At 41.6% G+C, this 16,895-nt stretch overlaps 1 protein-coding gene across 2 annotated transcripts in view; it reads left to right on the top strand.

The window, feature by feature from the left end:
* The window catches only part of PARN (poly(A)-specific ribonuclease), a 136,932-nt gene that overhangs the window by 3,295 nt on the left and 116,742 nt on the right, over positions 1–16,895 (top strand). For both annotated transcript variants that reach the window (XM_014610789.3, XM_006257847.4), the window contains exons 6-15: positions 938–998; positions 1,719–1,884; positions 2,523–2,588; positions 3,495–3,533; positions 7,661–7,703; positions 8,762–8,842; positions 9,607–9,663; positions 12,460–12,537; positions 15,421–15,464; positions 16,009–16,051. In XM_014610789.3, the coding sequence (XP_014466275.1) occupies positions 938–998; positions 1,719–1,884; positions 2,523–2,588; positions 3,495–3,533; positions 7,661–7,703; positions 8,762–8,842; positions 9,607–9,663; positions 12,460–12,537; positions 15,421–15,464; positions 16,009–16,051 (678 nt within the window). The remainder of the gene's footprint in view (positions 1–937; positions 999–1,718; positions 1,885–2,522; positions 2,589–3,494; positions 3,534–7,660; positions 7,704–8,761; positions 8,843–9,606; positions 9,664–12,459; positions 12,538–15,420; positions 15,465–16,008; positions 16,052–16,895) is intronic.

A 16,895-nucleotide genomic window follows, 5' to 3' on the forward strand; every position in this document is an offset into this window, starting at 1 on the left:
TTCCCTGCTTTTTGTCATTAAAATCCTGTTATAATGTTCCTATTAGGTTTTGACCCAAGTGAATTAGTTCTGTAGGTTGCTCGGGTTAGGAGAAACTGAAGTTTGCTTATGGTATCTTGTTTGTACACTTCTTGTAAACAAACTCCTATTCTCTGAATATAAGGAATGAAACAAGGGGCAGTTTTCTTGCTCAGTCCCAAATCCTCTTCATCCAGCACTAGAGGCCTGCTCTGTTATTTTGCTCTTGAGAAAAGCTGCTTTTTGGTTTTAGGTTGCTGTTTGGTGTAAAGGAGCATCTGTTTCTTATAGTTATCATAAGTGAAGAGCTGTGGTTTCATCACTGGCTTCAATGAACATTTTCATTTACAGTAATATTTCAGATTTCTAATTACCACCAAGACTACTGCCTTCTTGCTTTCCCTGTTGTCCTGGATATTAAGTCTCTCTCATTGCTAAAGCAACTCCTTCAGGGCTTTTAGAATGTCACTTGGTTCATTTGTCACATTACCTGTGATTCAATAGCTAAACAGTGTTATGTAATCCTAACATGGATTGTTTTGGTAATTATTCAAATGCTGTTCTTCAAACAATTGACCACTTATTATGACTTAGTATTTAGGTCTTGGGATATATTTATCCATAATACAAAAATCACAGACCATCTAAGAACAACTGACACCATATTTCTGGAGAGTTATGATGCTAGTCCCTTTACATTAAATGTTATAATTTCTTTTATAAATTATTTTATTGCATAGTCTAAATTTACATTAATTCTATGAACTTAAGAAAGGGAAGTCACAGTAATTATGAAAAAAGAATGGAGCTAGAATGTTTGTTGTTTTTTTTTTTTTAAACCCAAGCTGGTTTCAGCAAATTTACTTCATTTACCACTGACATAAAATTTTAATTATAAAGCTATTTCTTTTCATTTCAGAGTTCAAGTATAGACTTTTTAGCAAACCAAGGATTTGATTTTAATAAAGTTTTTCGCAATGGTAAGCTTCATCTTTCAATACCTCTAAAACTGTTAGAACAATATCCCCCCCCCCCCCCCCCCCCCGGGCATAAAATAGGTAGCTGATTTTTGGCATGTAATCTCACCTCTTCGTAAAATGTGTAAGGTCATAGCCTATCTAGTATCTTAATTATGCAGACAGGATTTTATACAGTGATTTGTGGGGGGAGGGCGGACGATGACAAAATGGCTGTACCCATTGAGATTTTCTTGCTTTAAAAAGTGTAGTGTCTACTTGTTTTGAGCATATTTTGCCCAGAGTAGTAGAAGGTACATTGGCACAAGTGCAGCCTAACTAAATATTTTCAAGGTTTTTTGGAAGTATCATGGAAAAGGAGAGTATTTTTGATAATTGTGGTAATGCCTGGGAAACCATCAGAGGCATCAGACCCCAAAGTCCATCAAATTATATGAGGCTCTGTTCCAGATAGGTGGGTCTGCCTGTAAGACTCATAGAAGCACTGATCTTGCAATCTAACTTAACAAATCCTGAAGGTGCCAGCTGTTGTGGTTGGCACTTAAAAGAATCCACTGCATCCGAAGAGAAGAAACAAGAGATCGAAGATACACTAGAAGTGTACAGATGTCTTTTTGTTTGAGTATAACTTGAAATCTGTTGCATCTAATGATCAAGCTTTTCTGAACTAAACAATCTTGCAATGCCTTTAATGATGATGACAAATTACAATGTCTGTTTTAGGAATACCATATTTAAATCAGGAAGAAGAAAGACAGTTACGGGAGCAGTATGATGAAAAACGTTCTCAAGCCAATGGTGCTAGTTCCCTGTCATATATTTCTCCTAATGCCACAAAATGTCCTGTGACAATTCCTGAAGATCAGAAAAAATTCATTGAGAGGGTGGTGTAAGTAGAAAAATAAAGTATTGCTATCCTGACATACTCCTTGTTCCTTAGGTGGTAGAGCACAATTTTTTAATTTTAATTTTTGCACAATTACTGATCCAACTTGTTAATCTTGCCACGAAATGGAACACTGTTAGCCATACTTTCCTTTAAGTGAATTTTTGTTTGGGAATGTGCAACTCTTGTTTTTTTTTTTTTAACAGACTATCTTTTTGCTACTAGGGATCTTTCAATACTTTGTCTTCAATATAAGTGTCTCTTGGTTATTTCATTTTGCCTGGTGACAGCGTTCAAAGGACTTTATCATTAATATTCAGTGAGACAGTTTTAATCCAGTTGTCAGTGTGTGAATATCTTAGTTAAAAAAAAAAAAATGGTCATGTGTGCTCCTGGGCTTCACAAGCACTTACGTTTGTGTCTGTTTTCCATTGATTTCTTAATTTGTAACCCAAGGTATTAACATTTGTCTCTATACTACTGTTTCTTCAAAGTCAATATAAACAGTAGCAGCGTGTCTATGCTAAACATGTTCTTATAAGTATTAATAGATTATTAAAGCATTTATATCATTCTGAAAGTAAGGGGTTATATTAATGCAAGGGGGAAAAAAACTGATCTGCTTAATCTGTTTCTTCCAGGGAGCGAATAGAAGATTTCTTAAAGAAGGAAGAAAATGAAAGTTTGGAACTGGAGCCATGCACAGGGTCAGCTTCTGAAAATAAACTTTGTAAATGGTCAAACCTCTCCTGTATCAGAAAATACATGTGACCTAGTAAGGAGGTATAGAGTGGGGAAATTTATGGCAGATCTCAATATACTTAGTTCCAAAGACTAAGTTGGACTGAATACTGAAAGCTGGCATGCTGGCACAGAGCTTTGTTTTTGCCTGGATATCATGCTGTACTTTAAAAAGCAAAACTTTTGTGTGGTAATTCTGAAGTTATGATGTAGTATCAGTACATCTGGGTACGGTAGAAGTCTGCTGCTGGTCATTTTAAAGTTCTCTCTAAGATTTAGAGGTGCTTTTGCTAATGAGTAATGATTTTATCTAAACCTCAATATCAATAAATCTAGTTTATTTTGGCATATTTCCTGTTGATTACTGTGATTCCTTTTTAAAACATTGCCATCTTAATTGGTGTGCTTTATAAGTTTGACTAGCAAGTGGCTTTTGTGGTGATTTAAAATTTGGAAGCCTTAGACTGTGTGTTTTATGAACTGGGTAAAGCAAGAATAGGATGAAATTACTGAACTAACCAGATTACTAAGGACACGGGTATAGCTCTTAATAGGTTTTAGTAAGAAAAACAAAGTTAAGTAATTGATGAAGTACTACTTTTTAGCAAGTAACTTTTATCAGAGGGGTAATTGTGGAAGTACTGTTAGTAACTATTGTTTAATATATAATCACTTTGTCTGAAATCAAGCTCTAGTTTGCTAAAGCTCCTTCAAAAGTCATGGCTACTGATAATACCATTAATTGCTTTATGTTAAAAATGCCTTTAGATATTAGAATTAGATATTCTTTTACCATGATTATTCTGCAATAATTATGTATGATAGTCATTAATAACATGGTTTTTTGTTTTTTTGGGTTTTTTTGCTTTTAGATTTCAGAGGAAATTAATTTATCAGACAGTGAGCTGGAAGTAAGTTATTTATAACTTTTCATTACTGTATATGTATGCAGTTTCTTAAATGAGAATCTGTAAGTTGATATAATTAATCTAAATGCAATGTGTATCAGACTTCCTTAGAAAATACTATCTTATAACATGAAACTGAGCGGATATTTATAGGTTAAAGAGTTAATTGGTAATTAAAAGAATGTTCTTATTTTATTTTGAGCATATCTGTTCTATTTCTAAGTAAAATTAATTGAGTAGTGCAGTGTGGCAGATTATAGTGGTCACGTAATAGCATGATACTCAGTGCATAGTTATTGCTGAACATCTGAACAGCTAGCGTCTATTTCTGCACAGTAGGGTAAAACCAAACAGCAACCCACAGACTAAAGCAGGGGCGGGCAATTATTTCAGGCAGAGGGCTGCTTACTGAATTTTGGCAGGCAATTGAGGGCTGCATGACAGGCAACCAGGTGCAGATAAATATTGATTTTTTTTTCTAAATTTTTTAGGGGCCCCACAGGCTAAATAGAATGGCCTGGTAGGTCACGTCCGGCCTGCGGGCCACATTTTCATAGATTCTAGGGTCGGAAGGGACCTCAATAGATCAAGTCCAACCCCCTGCATAGGCAGGAAAGAGTGCTGGGTCTAGATGACCCCAGCCAGATGCCTGTCTAACCTCCTCTTGAAGACCCCCAGGGTAGGGGAGAACACCACCTCCCTTGGGAGCCCATTCCAGACCTTGGCCACTCTAACTGCGAAGAAGTTCTTCCTAATGTCCAGTCTAAATCTGCTGTCTGCTAGCTTGTGGCCATTATTTCTTGTAACCCCCGGGGGCACCTTGGTGAATAAAACCTCACCAATTCCCTTCTGTGCCCCCGTGATGAACTTACAGGCAGCCACAAGGTCGCCTCTCAACCTTCTTTTGCAGAGGCTGCAGAGGTCCAGGTGCCCCAGTCTCTCCCCATGGGGCTTGGCCTGCAAGCCCTTAACCATACGAGTGGCCCTTCTCTGGACCCTCTCCAGGTTATCCACATCTCTCTCGAAGTGTGGCGCCCCAAATTGAACGCAGTACTCCAACTGTGGTCTGACCAGCGCCTGATAGAGGGGAAGTATCACCTCCTTGGATCTGTTCGTCATGCATCTGCTGATGCACGATAAAGTGCCATTAGCTTTTCTGATGGCTTCATCATACTGCCGACTCATGTTCATCTTGGAGTCCACTAGGACTCCAAGATCCCTTTCAGCTTCTGTTCCACCAAGCAGGTCATTTCCTAGGCAGTAGGTATGCTGGACATTCTTCCTCCCTAGGTGCAGCACTTTGCATTTCTCCTTGTTGAATTGCATTCTGTTATTTTCTGCCCACTTGTCCAACCTGTCCAGGTCTGCTTGTAGTTGTTCCCTGGCCTCCGGCGTGTCTACTTCTCTTCACATTTTTGTGTCATCCGCAGACTTGGACAGAGTATGCTTCACTCCCTCGTCCAAGTCGCTGATGAAGACATTAAAGAGTATCGGTCCTAGGACCAAGCCCTGCGGGACTCCACTGCCCACACCCTTCCAGGTCGATACTGACCCATCCACTACGACTCTCTGGGTGCGACCCTCTAGCCAATTCTCCACCCACCGGACCGTGTAGTCATCCAAGTCACAGCCTCTTAACTTGTTCACCAGTATGGTGTGGGATACTGTATCGAAGGCCTTCCTGAAGTCTAAGTATATGATGTCAACCCCTACTCCTGCATCCAGGTGTTTTGTAACCTGGTCATTTTGCCCACCCCTGGTCTAAAGCATTGTCTTAAGTGGCTGTTTTCATCTTGAAGAAACTTCCTTTCAAAAGCTTAGTGCTTGAACTCTGCATATGTGTGAATGTTTATGTTTTTTTGGTAACAAAATTGAAGCTCTTAGAGTAAGAGGATAGGGCTGGGATGTCTTAGTTTCATAGTAGCTAGGTTCAGGAGGGACCTGAACAGGTCATCTAGCCTGACCCCCCCCTGCCACAGGCAGGAATGAATGCTGGGTTCACAAGACAGGTGATCATCCAACCTCCTCTTGAATTTGCCCGGGGTAGGGGTGAGGACCACTTCCCTGGGAAGCTGGTTCCAGATTTTGGCCACCCTAACTATAAAATACTGCCTTCTGATCTCTAACTTAAACCTATTCCCCATCATCTTATTACCATTGTTCCTTGTCACCCCAGGTGGTGCTGAGGAGAAAAGGGCTCTACCTATTTGCTGTTGATCCCCCCTAATGAGTTTTTAGGCAGCCACCAGGTCCCCCCTCAGCCTCCTCTTGCTGAGGCTGAACAGGTTCAGGTCCCTCAGTCTCTCCTCGTAAGGCCTGTCCTGCTGCCCTCTCACCAGGTGGGTGGCCCTCCTCTGAACCCTCTCCAGGCTGGCCACATCCTTTTTGAAGTGTGGCGCCCAGTACTGGACGCAGTACTCCAACTGCGGCCTGACCAAAGTCCCATGGTGGGGAAGTATTGCCTCTCTGGACCGGCTTGAGATGCACCTTTGGATGCATGACAAGGTGTGGCTGGCCTTGCTGGTTGTGGTCTGGCATTGGCAGCTCATGTTTATCTTGGAGTCAATAATGACTCCAAGATCCCTTTCCACCTCTGTGCTTTCAAGAAGGGAACTCCCCAGCCTGTATGTATGCTGTGGATTCCTTCTCCCAAGGTGCAGCACTCTGCATTTATCCATGTTGAACCCCATCCTATTTTCATCTGCCCACTTTTGTAGTCTGTCTAAATCTATTTACAGCCTCTCTCTCCCTTCAAGTGTGTCCACCTTGCCCCACATCTTAGTGTCATCAGCAAACTTGGACAGGGTGCTTTCCACCCCCTCGTCCAAGTCACTGATGAAGATGTTAAACAGTGCGGGCCTGAGGACCGAGCTCTGGGGTACCCCACTGCTCACATCTTGCCAGGTTGAGTGCAACCCGTCCACCACTACTCTCTGGGTGTGCCCCATCATCCACTTTTTTACCCATCCAACTGTGTAGGCATCAATGCCACAGTCATTTAATTTATTGATGAGGATGGGGTAAGAGACGGTGTCAAAGGCCTTCTTAAAGTCTAGAAAGACTACGTCCACGGTGACACCATCATCCAAGGATTTAGTTACTTGGTCATAAAAGGCAATCAGGTTGGTCAGGCAGGACCTGCCTTTGATGAGCCCATGCTGATTGCCCCTGAGCATGATCTCCCCTGCAGGCCCCCCACAGATATGCTCCTTGATGATTCTCTCCAAGATCTTCCCTAGCACCAAGATGAGGCTTACAGGCCTATAGTTACTTGGGTCCTCCTTCCTCCCTTTCTTGAAAATTGGGACCACATTAGCCAGTTTCCAATCCCCCAGCACTTGGCCAGATGACCACGAATGCTCATACAGCCAGGCCAAGGGCTCTGCGATGACCCCTGCCAGCTCCCTCAACACCCTTGGGTGGAGGGCATCTGGACCTGCAGATTTAAAAATGTCTAGCCCTTCCAGAAGATCCCTAACTACATCTGCACTGACTGAAGGCCTGACAGAGCTATCCCCGAGATTGTCCCTACCTCTGGTAGGTGGGATGTCCCGGTCCCTGCTCAAGAAAACAGAGGCAAAGAAACTTAAAAATATCAGCTTTCTTGTCTGGCGTAGCCATAAGATTACCATTTGCGTCTTGCAGGGGCCCTACATTGCCTGGTGCTCTCTTCTTGCTCCCAATGTACTTGAAAAAGGACTTTTTGTTGTCCTTAATCCTGGACGCTGGCCTGAGTTCCATCTTAACTATTTAACAAGTAGATTTTCTCAGAGTTGTCCTTAACATTTATACTACATATGAGTGCAGTATTTTATCGTTATTATGACTAATTTTATTCATTTGCCCAAAGGGACCCAGTGCTTTGAGGAAGTCCCATTGAAATTTTGATAGAGATCTTTCTGTAGATTTCACAGTAGCAGTTAATCAGACAGTGTGTAACAGCGCAATAGAATTTAACACCAACAATGGTTTAAAGCACTTCAGACGTGCAAGCTGGTGAAATTTAATACCTTGTTAATTTGAATTTCCCCTTTTCATTTCAACTAAAAGGTGCTCTAAAGGTGTAGCTTCAGTGCCCTATTTGCTAAATTAGTAATTAATTTTAGTTTGCTTGTTCCTGTTTACTGTAGATATCCAAAAGGTATCCATGTTGAAACTCTGGAGACGGAGAAGGTAACTATCTTAATATTTTATACGTCTGTTTGATGTAAGGGCAAGAAACTGAAGTCTTAGTGAAATTTTGAGCTACTAAAGCTCTATCTGGCAAACAAGTTTTTATTGTGCAAACATTTAAAATTTCTTATTAAATTATGATAAACTACTTTATAATAACTTTTTAATAAATGGATTCTAAAATAATGATTGGAAACATAATTTCCAGTGTTAACTTTAATACTGATACATGAGTAGAGCTACTGACTATTTTAAGGTAATGGATCTGGCACGTGGTTCATTGAGGGTTTGGGGTCAAATGTGATTATTGCCCTGTGAGATTACTGTTCTGTTAGCAGCTACAGAATATACTGATTTCTTCCAAAGACTATAAGTATTATCTGTGAAGTGTTTATTTAAAAAGTTCTAAGGTTCTCTAAGTTATGGAGAAAATGTTTATGCATCTTCCTTTCAACCAAAAATTAACTTTAGCTCAAATAACCTTGCTAAAATAAATCCATAGGGGTGAAGGTAGGTGAGGATAAGGGTTTATAATAATGCCCCTGACAGACATGTTTAAAAAAAAACAAACCCCAAAACCAGTGCTTTACCAGAAAAGGATGTGTGTCAGTCTGACTTGGCTCATCCAGTGTCTGTATAGATAGCGTGCTTCAGCGGGGCATTTTGGCACTTTTATCTTATAGCTGATTCAATCGGCTATTAGATAAAAGTGCCAAAAAGCCCTGCTGAAGCACACGATCTATATAGACGCTAGATGAGCTGGCATCAAACCTAATGTGATGCCTCTTCTGGGCATGCGCTGAGCTCAGTGTAGGGGTGCGCCAAGCTGAAAGTAAAGTGCTGTGGAATTTTTTCCCCCCGATGTCTGTAAGCAGCCATAGTGTTTTGTTTACAAGGCAATTCCTGCTAGGAACTGTGAATACAATAACTGAAATATAATTTTGTAGTACATTCAGATGGCAAATTGTGGTTAGTTTTATATGTTAATGTTGGAAAGGTTTTAGTCTTCACTTTAGTGTATAGTTATTCCTAAAATACTTTTACATTACTAATTTCAGAAGGAAAGATATATTATCATTAGCAAGGTAGATGAAGAAGAGCGCAAAAGAAGAGAACAGCAGAAACAAGAAAAAGAACAGGTAAATATTGGTCATTTGATCTTGAGAGAGAGAGAGAGAGAGGGCTTTGATAGAAATATTGTTCAGGGTGGGGAACTGGATTATTTGACTTTTACATGCTTATTTATGTCGCAACTTTCTCCACCTGTTGTTTTCACTCTTTTGTACATTTTAATCATCATATCTTTTAGAGGAAAGAAAAATCCACTATGAGCTTCAATAGTTAAGAGGTCTAGGTGGTGGGAATGGGAGTGGGGATATTTGCCCTGACTCTTAGGTTGCCTGATGTCCTGTACAATAGTAAGCTGGTTTAGTAACAGAAATGCAAGGTATTTTGCAAGCGTTTTAGAGAGCATGAGCAATTTAACAACCATCTCAGTGCTCAGAGTTAGTAAAGTAGAAATAAAGCTATATGTAACTTTAATTGATAGCAGTTCCTCTGGCTACTGAGCTTAATCTAAACAGCTTGAAGGCTTGGTTCTGTTGATATGCAGATATTGACTTGATGCATAGGTTTTGAATTGTTTAACTCTTTCTTGTTTAACCCCAAGTTAGAGAGCTCTGAGTAGAACTACAGTTTTGACACATGTTCCCTGTTTTGACCTCATGGGTACTTTTTTCCCTAAATATTTCTATTTTTGCAGGGTCTGATTTTTTTTCTTTCATCATTAAACAAAATTGGGGGCTTTCATTTCAGATAGTTCCTGGTTAAATGTTTTAGAGGTCAGGGTGCTTATAAGTTGTTTAAATTAATGCTTCACTTACACATAGCTCTCTACTTACAGGGACAACTTAATGATGCAGTGGGATTTTCCAGAGTCATCCATGCCATTGCTAATTCTGTAAGTTGGTGAACACATTTTGCTAAACCATACTTTTTAAATTTTTCAGTAAAAGGTTTTCAGTTCATACAGAATGCAAAGCCAGTTGCTGCTAAAGTTTGCAGGGTGAAGTTCTCATACAATATTATCATACAAATAGGGCCAGAAGAGACCTCAGAACGTTATCTTGTACTGTACATCCATCTGTGTAAGCCAGAATCATTTTTGTTTATCCTGTCCCAGCAAAGTGTTTGTCTAACCAGCTCTTAAAGCTTTCCAAAGATGGAGTTTTCACAGTCTTTCTAGTTAATCTGTTCCAAAGTTTAGCCTCCCCTGCTAGTAAGAAAGTTATTCCTGGTATCCAACATAAATCTTCCTTGTTGCAATTTAAGATCAATACTCTGTCCTGGTCCCCACAGCCACAGAGAATGGTCTGTTACCACCCTTCATATATTTGAAAATTATGTATTTGAAATGTTATCAAATCTCCTCAGTCTTCTTTTCTCTACAGTAAGTGATTCCAGTATTTCAGCCATTCCTTGTAAGTCACGTTTTCAAGATCTCTAATAATTTTTGTTGTTCTTCACTGGACTATTTCGAGTTTGTCTATGTCTGTATTAGTGTGATGCCCCAAACTGGGCACAGCACTCCAGGTCAAACCACATCAAGGCTGAATACAGTGCTGGACTTGCAGGAGATGCATCTGTTATTACAACCCAATATGCTATTGTTGCAAAAAGCCAAGAATGAATGCACTCCATTTAGATTGTCACAGTTAAGTTTATGGCATTACTTCATAATATATATTAGGGGAAGTGTTTCAGTTTTTTTAAAGTTTTTATTAAAGTCTTCTTGACCTGCTCCATGCTCTTCTTGACCTGCTGATCAACAAACAGAGAAAGTAAGAATTGGTGGGGAATGTAGTAGTGGATGGCAACTTGGGCAGTACTGACCATAAGATGATCAAGTTCAGGATCCTGACAAAAAGAAGGAAGGAGAGCAGCAGAGTAAGGACCCTGGATTTCAGAAAAGCAGACTTCGAGTTGCTCGGGGAACTCATGGGGAGGATCCCCTGGGAAGCCAGTCTGAGGGGGAGAAGAGTCTAGGAAAGCTGGCTGCTTTTTAAAGAAACCTTACTGAGAGTGCAGGAATAAACCATCCCAATGTGTAGGAAGACTAGCAAGCATGGCAGAAGACCCACTTGGTTTAACAGGAAACTCTTCAGTAAACTAAATCACAAAAAGGAAGCTTATAAGAAGTGGAAACTTGGACCAATAACTAAAGAGTACAAGAGCATTGCTTGGGCATGCAGGATGCCCACATTCTTTCTGTAGTGGGCGGGGGTGGCAAAATGAGCACAGTACTCCTGATGTGGCCTCACCAGTGCTGAATAGAGGGGAATAATCATTTCCCTTTACATGCTAGTAACACTCCTACCAATGCAGCCCAGTATGCTGTTAGCCTTCCTTGCAACAAGGGCACACTGCTGGCTCATATTCAGCTTATTGTCCGCTGTAACCCCAGGTCTTTTCTGCAGAGCTGCTGCCCAGCCAGTCAGTCCCCAGCCTGTACTGGTGCAAGGGATTGTTCTGTCCTAAGTGCAGGACTTTGCACGTGTCCTTGTTGAATGTCATGGGATTACTTTTAGCCCAATCCTCCAATCTGCCTAGCCCACTCTGAATCCTAGCCCTACCCTCCAGTGTATCTATTGCTCCCTTCAGCTTGGTGTCATCTGCAAACTTACTAAGGGTGCACTGTTTGCCATCTTCCAGGTCGCTGATAAAGATACTAAACAAAACCAGCCCCAAGATCAACTTCTGGGGCACTCCACTTGATACTGGCTGCCAACTAGACATCGTACCATTGATTACTACCCTCTGAGCTTGATGCTGTAGCCAGTTTTCTCTCCACCTTACAGTCCATTCATCAAGCCCATACTTTCTTAGCTTGCCTGCAAGAATGTTATAGAAGACTGTATCAAATCCTTGCTAATAAAGTATACCACATCTACTGGTCTCCCCGCATCCAGAGCCAGTCACCTCGTAATAGAAGGCAATAAGGTTGGTCAGGCATGACATGTCTTGGTGAATCCATGCTGACTGTTCCTAATCATTATCTTCTCCAACTGCTTAGAAATAAACTCCTTAAGGATCTGCTCCATGATTTTTCCAGGGATTGGAGGCAAGGCTGACTGGTCTATAGTTCCCTGAATCCTCCTCCTTCCCTTTCTTAAATATGGACACTAATACGTTTGCCCTTCTCCAGTCATTTGGGGCCTTTCTTGATAGGCATGAGTTTTCAAAGATTATGGTCAGGGGCTCTGCAATCTCATCAGCCAACTCCCTCGGCACCTTTGGGTATATCCTGCCTGGCCCCATGGACTTGTACATGTCCAGTTTTTCCAAATAGTCCCTAACCTGTTCTTTCGCCACTGTTGACTGCTGTCCTCCTCCCCAAACTGCTGCCCAGTGCAGTGGTGTGAGAGCTAACCTTGCCTGTGAAGACTGAGGCAAAAAAGGCATTGAGCACTTCAGCCTTTTCTGTATCCTCTGTCACAAGGATGCTTCCCCCATTCAGTAAGGGATCCACACTTTCCCTGATCCTTCTCTTGCTACCGGTCTTTTCTCCCTTTTGATTAGGGGCTACCACAGTAGAGAGACCCAAAATTCATTTGCAGCAAAGACAGGTAGACACACTGCATCACCAGGTAAAGTATACTGGATTGAAAAATTAAATGAAATTTTTGCCTGAACTTTTCCTGTCTTATACAGCAGTTGAAAATACTTTGTTCATGCCTATAACATTTTTTTTCTTTAGGGCAAGCTTGTTATTGGACACAATATGCTACTGGATGTCATGCACACTATACACCAGTTCTACTGTCCCCTGCCTGATGTAAGTTGCCTTGTATGTCTTTAGACTCTATAAAATGTTTTCAAGTCTCAACTAATTCACATGAGTTCTTGTGATAATATGTTTATCCTCAGAATTATTTTTTTAATCTCTCATGGGTGGAAGCTTATCAGAGTTTATTGAACAAACTATAATAGAAACTTTAAAATGTGTATTAGAAATCATTCTGCCGTTTGGGGATAATGGACTAGAATTTGCATTTAGTCTTCCAAAACTAGGAAGAGTTTCGAATTAGGGCTGAAATAATTACCGTAACCCACTGAATTAACTTAAGTGTGTAGGTGTGAGGTGCCACTAAATAATGAGGATTCTGGAGCAGGGGTGGGCAAAATGCAGCCTGCAAGCTGAATCCAGCCTGCCAAGGGATTCTGTCTGGCCTGCGCTGGGACCCTCAGCCTGCCTATCCCTGGTGTCAGTGGCAGCCTGATCCATGGCATGTGCGGCCAGTTCTGTCCCCTAGTGTGTGACAGGGCAGGGGTGGCATGGTGGCTGGCTGCTGCCAGTGTCTTTGTTAATGCCACTGGACCTGGCCCATCCTCCCCACACACACTGCAAGGGGTGCTGGATGGAGCAGGCAGGTGGGGTCTCCATGGAGACTAGCTCAGGACCCTTGTGGGTATAGGCATACTAGATTGGGCAAATAGGAGGGGCTGTGGGTGGGTGGGACAAGTGGCTGGGATCAGGGTTGGCACTGGGATCATGGGGTGGTGACAGTGTGCGGCAAGGACCCAGTGTAGAGCTGTGATTTGCTCCCTGCACGTCTCTGCCCCTGGAACCAGCGTCCATTGCAGGGAAGTGTGGGGTGCAAATTGTGGCTCTACCTCGGGCCCCAGACCCGCACTGTCACCACCCCACATTCCTGGACACGGCTCCCTTCCTGCCCATGACCTCATCCCATCTACGTGGCAGGCACCCCTGCCTGTGGGGGATCCTGGGCCAGTTTCCATGGCGACCCCACCCTCTTCCATCCTGTGCCCCTGGCAGTGGGTGCAAGGTGGTTGGGCCTGGGGCTGGATAGAATCAATTAGAGGTACACCGATACATCAGTCCGATATCGGATAGGCACCGATATAAAGAAAATTGTATTGGAAATCGCCCCTCAGACAAGGTGCAGCTCCATCCCGTGCCTGTCCCACCCCGGCTGGGCAGCACTAACCCCAGCCCTACTCCCTCCCTCACCGGGAGGCCTTGATCTGCCTCCACACGCTCCTTCCCTTCCCCCTTCCCTTCCACGACAACAAACTTACCAGCTGGACACTGCTCTTCAGGCTGCTGGGCTGGCATTGGAAATTGGATCGGTATTGGCCGATATGCCTCCTTAAAAATCGGCTGTCGGTATTGGCCCCCAAAATCTCTGTGCACCCCTAGGATCAATTGTCCCCCTTCTGTCTTTCTCGCCCTGCTGTGCCACTTGGGGCCAGGTCAACTCTACCCCATGGTTTGCAACATCTCACCAAAACTCTTTAAATGTCACTCTAGCCCAACTAATTGCCCTCCCGTCTTCTAGTGTGTTTAAATGTTTATGAAAACAAACCTAGTTGTGTACAAATGAAAGCAAACTAACATGATTGTGCTCTGAAACATCTGTTCTAAAAGCTGTGAAATTCTATTCAGTATACAGTTAGAGGGATGGCCTTTTGTCCTAGAACTGTATTTCAGACATGAATGAAAAATCAATTGACTCTTATGAAATGACTGTAACATCTAAGACACTGATTCTCAACTGGGGTGCTGTGAAGCCTAGCCGCTGTCAGCACTTCTTAGCCCCAGCACTCCATGGACAAGCAGCAGAGTGGCCGTTACTTTTGGGATTTGTGCTGCTGCCTGCACTGGATGATCCTGTGCTCCAAGCAGCTTGCTATGCTATGGGCAGGTCAGCTGACATAGGGCTGTGGAGCTGTGCTTTATAGCCAGGCTAGTCCCCTGCTGTTCCCAAGCTCCCTAGGCAGGTGGTTAACCAAATGATGATGCCGATCTGCTACCTGGCACACAGCAAAGCGTCCTTAGTCACTTAGGAAAGGAAGCAGCCCCAGCTGGAGGAACAGCTGCTTTTCTTTGGAAGAGCTTGTTTTATCTGAGCTTGCATTTCTGCTTTTAGAAGCTCTGTGAATCAGGTGCCACTGCTTACAATGGTAGGTGCTGACATCTCTGGACAGGCTTCTTGCAAAGTGGCAGTTTCCTGCTGTATAATAGCCAGTATCCCAAGCAATATGTGGTGTACATTGATTTTAAAGGCACATCACTTTTATCTATTGGATGCAAAGCCATGAAACCAAATAAGAAAAGAACAGAGGAAGGGGATAAGGGGCAATGGAGAAACAGACATTGTGAGACCCTGGAAGAGGCATCTGTAGTGGGAAGGTCTGTGCTTGTCCCCTTGGGTATGTCAGTGTTCATCTTGACTAAAGAAGACAACTGGGTAAAGACAAAAACAAATGAAGCATGAAAGAAGATGGAGGAAAGGGGTTCATCTATGAGGTTCTAAACGTATGATTCTTACCTGAGGTACCACAAAATTCAGAAAAATTATGGAGGATGTTTTAACCTAAAAAAGTTGAGATCATCCCAGATTAATTGCATTTAGCCCCTTTGGCACTTGCAAATACTTCAAGCAATATGGTATTTTAACTGTACGAGAGAGAATTGACAGTATTCTGTCAATGATGGTGAAAAGAGTTTTTAAAGTTTAGGTCTTTACTGATTAAATATTGTAAAGCTATGTAAATAACATTTAAGTTGGAAGAAATCAAGTTTTAAGTTTAGAGTTTCTAATAAAAGTAAAGAAGTGAATTTTACATTTTATTCTTGGCTATTAGTGCTGGTGGAGTAATTACCTGGTGGTAACGAAATTATTTTCCATTTTAGGACCTTAATGAGTTCAAGGAAGTAACATCCTGTGTTCTTCCCAGGTAAGATTTGCCTTCCGTTCACACAGTTTTTTACTTGCACTTCACTTGCAGCTGGTACCAGGTGTCATGTTCCAACTATTCTCTCGGCTAGATTAAGCTTAAAGATATAGTTGTGATCGGAATTCCAGTGTAGAATGATTTATGGTCAATTTAATTTAAAAATCCATGTGGATGTGTGGTTCATATTTGTAATACTTTTGACATCAGTGTACTTTGTAGCAAAGATAAAGCTTTACATACAAGCTTCTGTCTTGAAAATTATTGTTCTGACCCTTTAATTGTATGTGGACCAAGGTTTATTTGCTATTGATATTACTAATATTTTTCCATGAAGTTTGGTTTCCACTCCCTCTCTCCCAATAGGAAAAAAAAAAACCTCGTTTTAGTGTTCTCCTTAGATTTAACTCTGGATTCTGGAGAGTTATATTTCTAGTTTCCAGTAGATAAAATAGAGTAGACTTGAAGAATTTGCATAATTTGCTAAGCAGTAAAAATGTTTTTAATAAGGAAATGCTATATCCTTTATTTCTCTTTTCATTTTTAGGCTATTGGATACTAAACTGATGGCAAGTACACAACCTTTTAAGGTAACTTCATATAATTTACTATGGTCAAAACCTTTGAGTACAGAAATCCAAAATACGCTTTGTAAAATGACAGGTATATTCCTTGACATTTTTTCATGGTTGCAGAATCTTAGCACAGTTGGGTGTGCAACCATGATTCACAAGATAAACCCAGAGATTTCATACAGGAATCCATAGTTTCAAAAATATTCTGGTTCTTTTGCAACAAAAGAATTGCTCTATTTTCTATAGTCAAAGAGCAAGTGAAGACCAAGAGCTGGCATTTTTAAGGGTGCCTTAAGTCTGAAAAGTTTGAGCCACAGTCCTATATAAATAATTCCTCCTTTGTTGTAGCATGATCATTTTTATGCTTCCTTTTAAATTCCTTTTCTTGCCTAACATTTCTAAAATTTCTGTAGCAGAGCTTGTAAATATTTCTTTATAATAAAATACCATATTTTTTCCTGCATTCAGCATATTCCCCGAATAAGCTCTGCACCTGTTTTTGAAAGGCGAAATAAAGAAAAATCCTTCCCTTGTAGCAAGCAACTGAGTAGCAGTGGCTAGAGAGCCAAGCCTGCTCATGTTCTGCTCCCTGTGGATAATGCACACACTACTTTCACTTTTGACCAGTAAGCAGCAAAAGGTATTATTTTTCATGGGTGTTTTTTGGAGGCAGATCTGGACTGACTCAGGGTTATATAGCAGTGGTTCTCAACATTTTTTTTTTTTTTTTTTTTTTTACCAGAACCCATTTATAACATCAGTGGCCAGTTCTGACCCAGTGCTCTTCACTCCTGACTTGCTCCCAGGCCCCAACCTCCTTGTGTGTGGGATGGGGGGAGGTGTGTGGATTATAGTGGGG

The sequence above is a fragment of the Alligator mississippiensis genome, chromosome 13 (assembly GCF_030867095.1).
Source record: "Alligator mississippiensis isolate rAllMis1 chromosome 13, rAllMis1, whole genome shotgun sequence".
NCBI lineage: Eukaryota > Metazoa > Chordata > Crocodylia > Alligatoridae > Alligator > Alligator mississippiensis.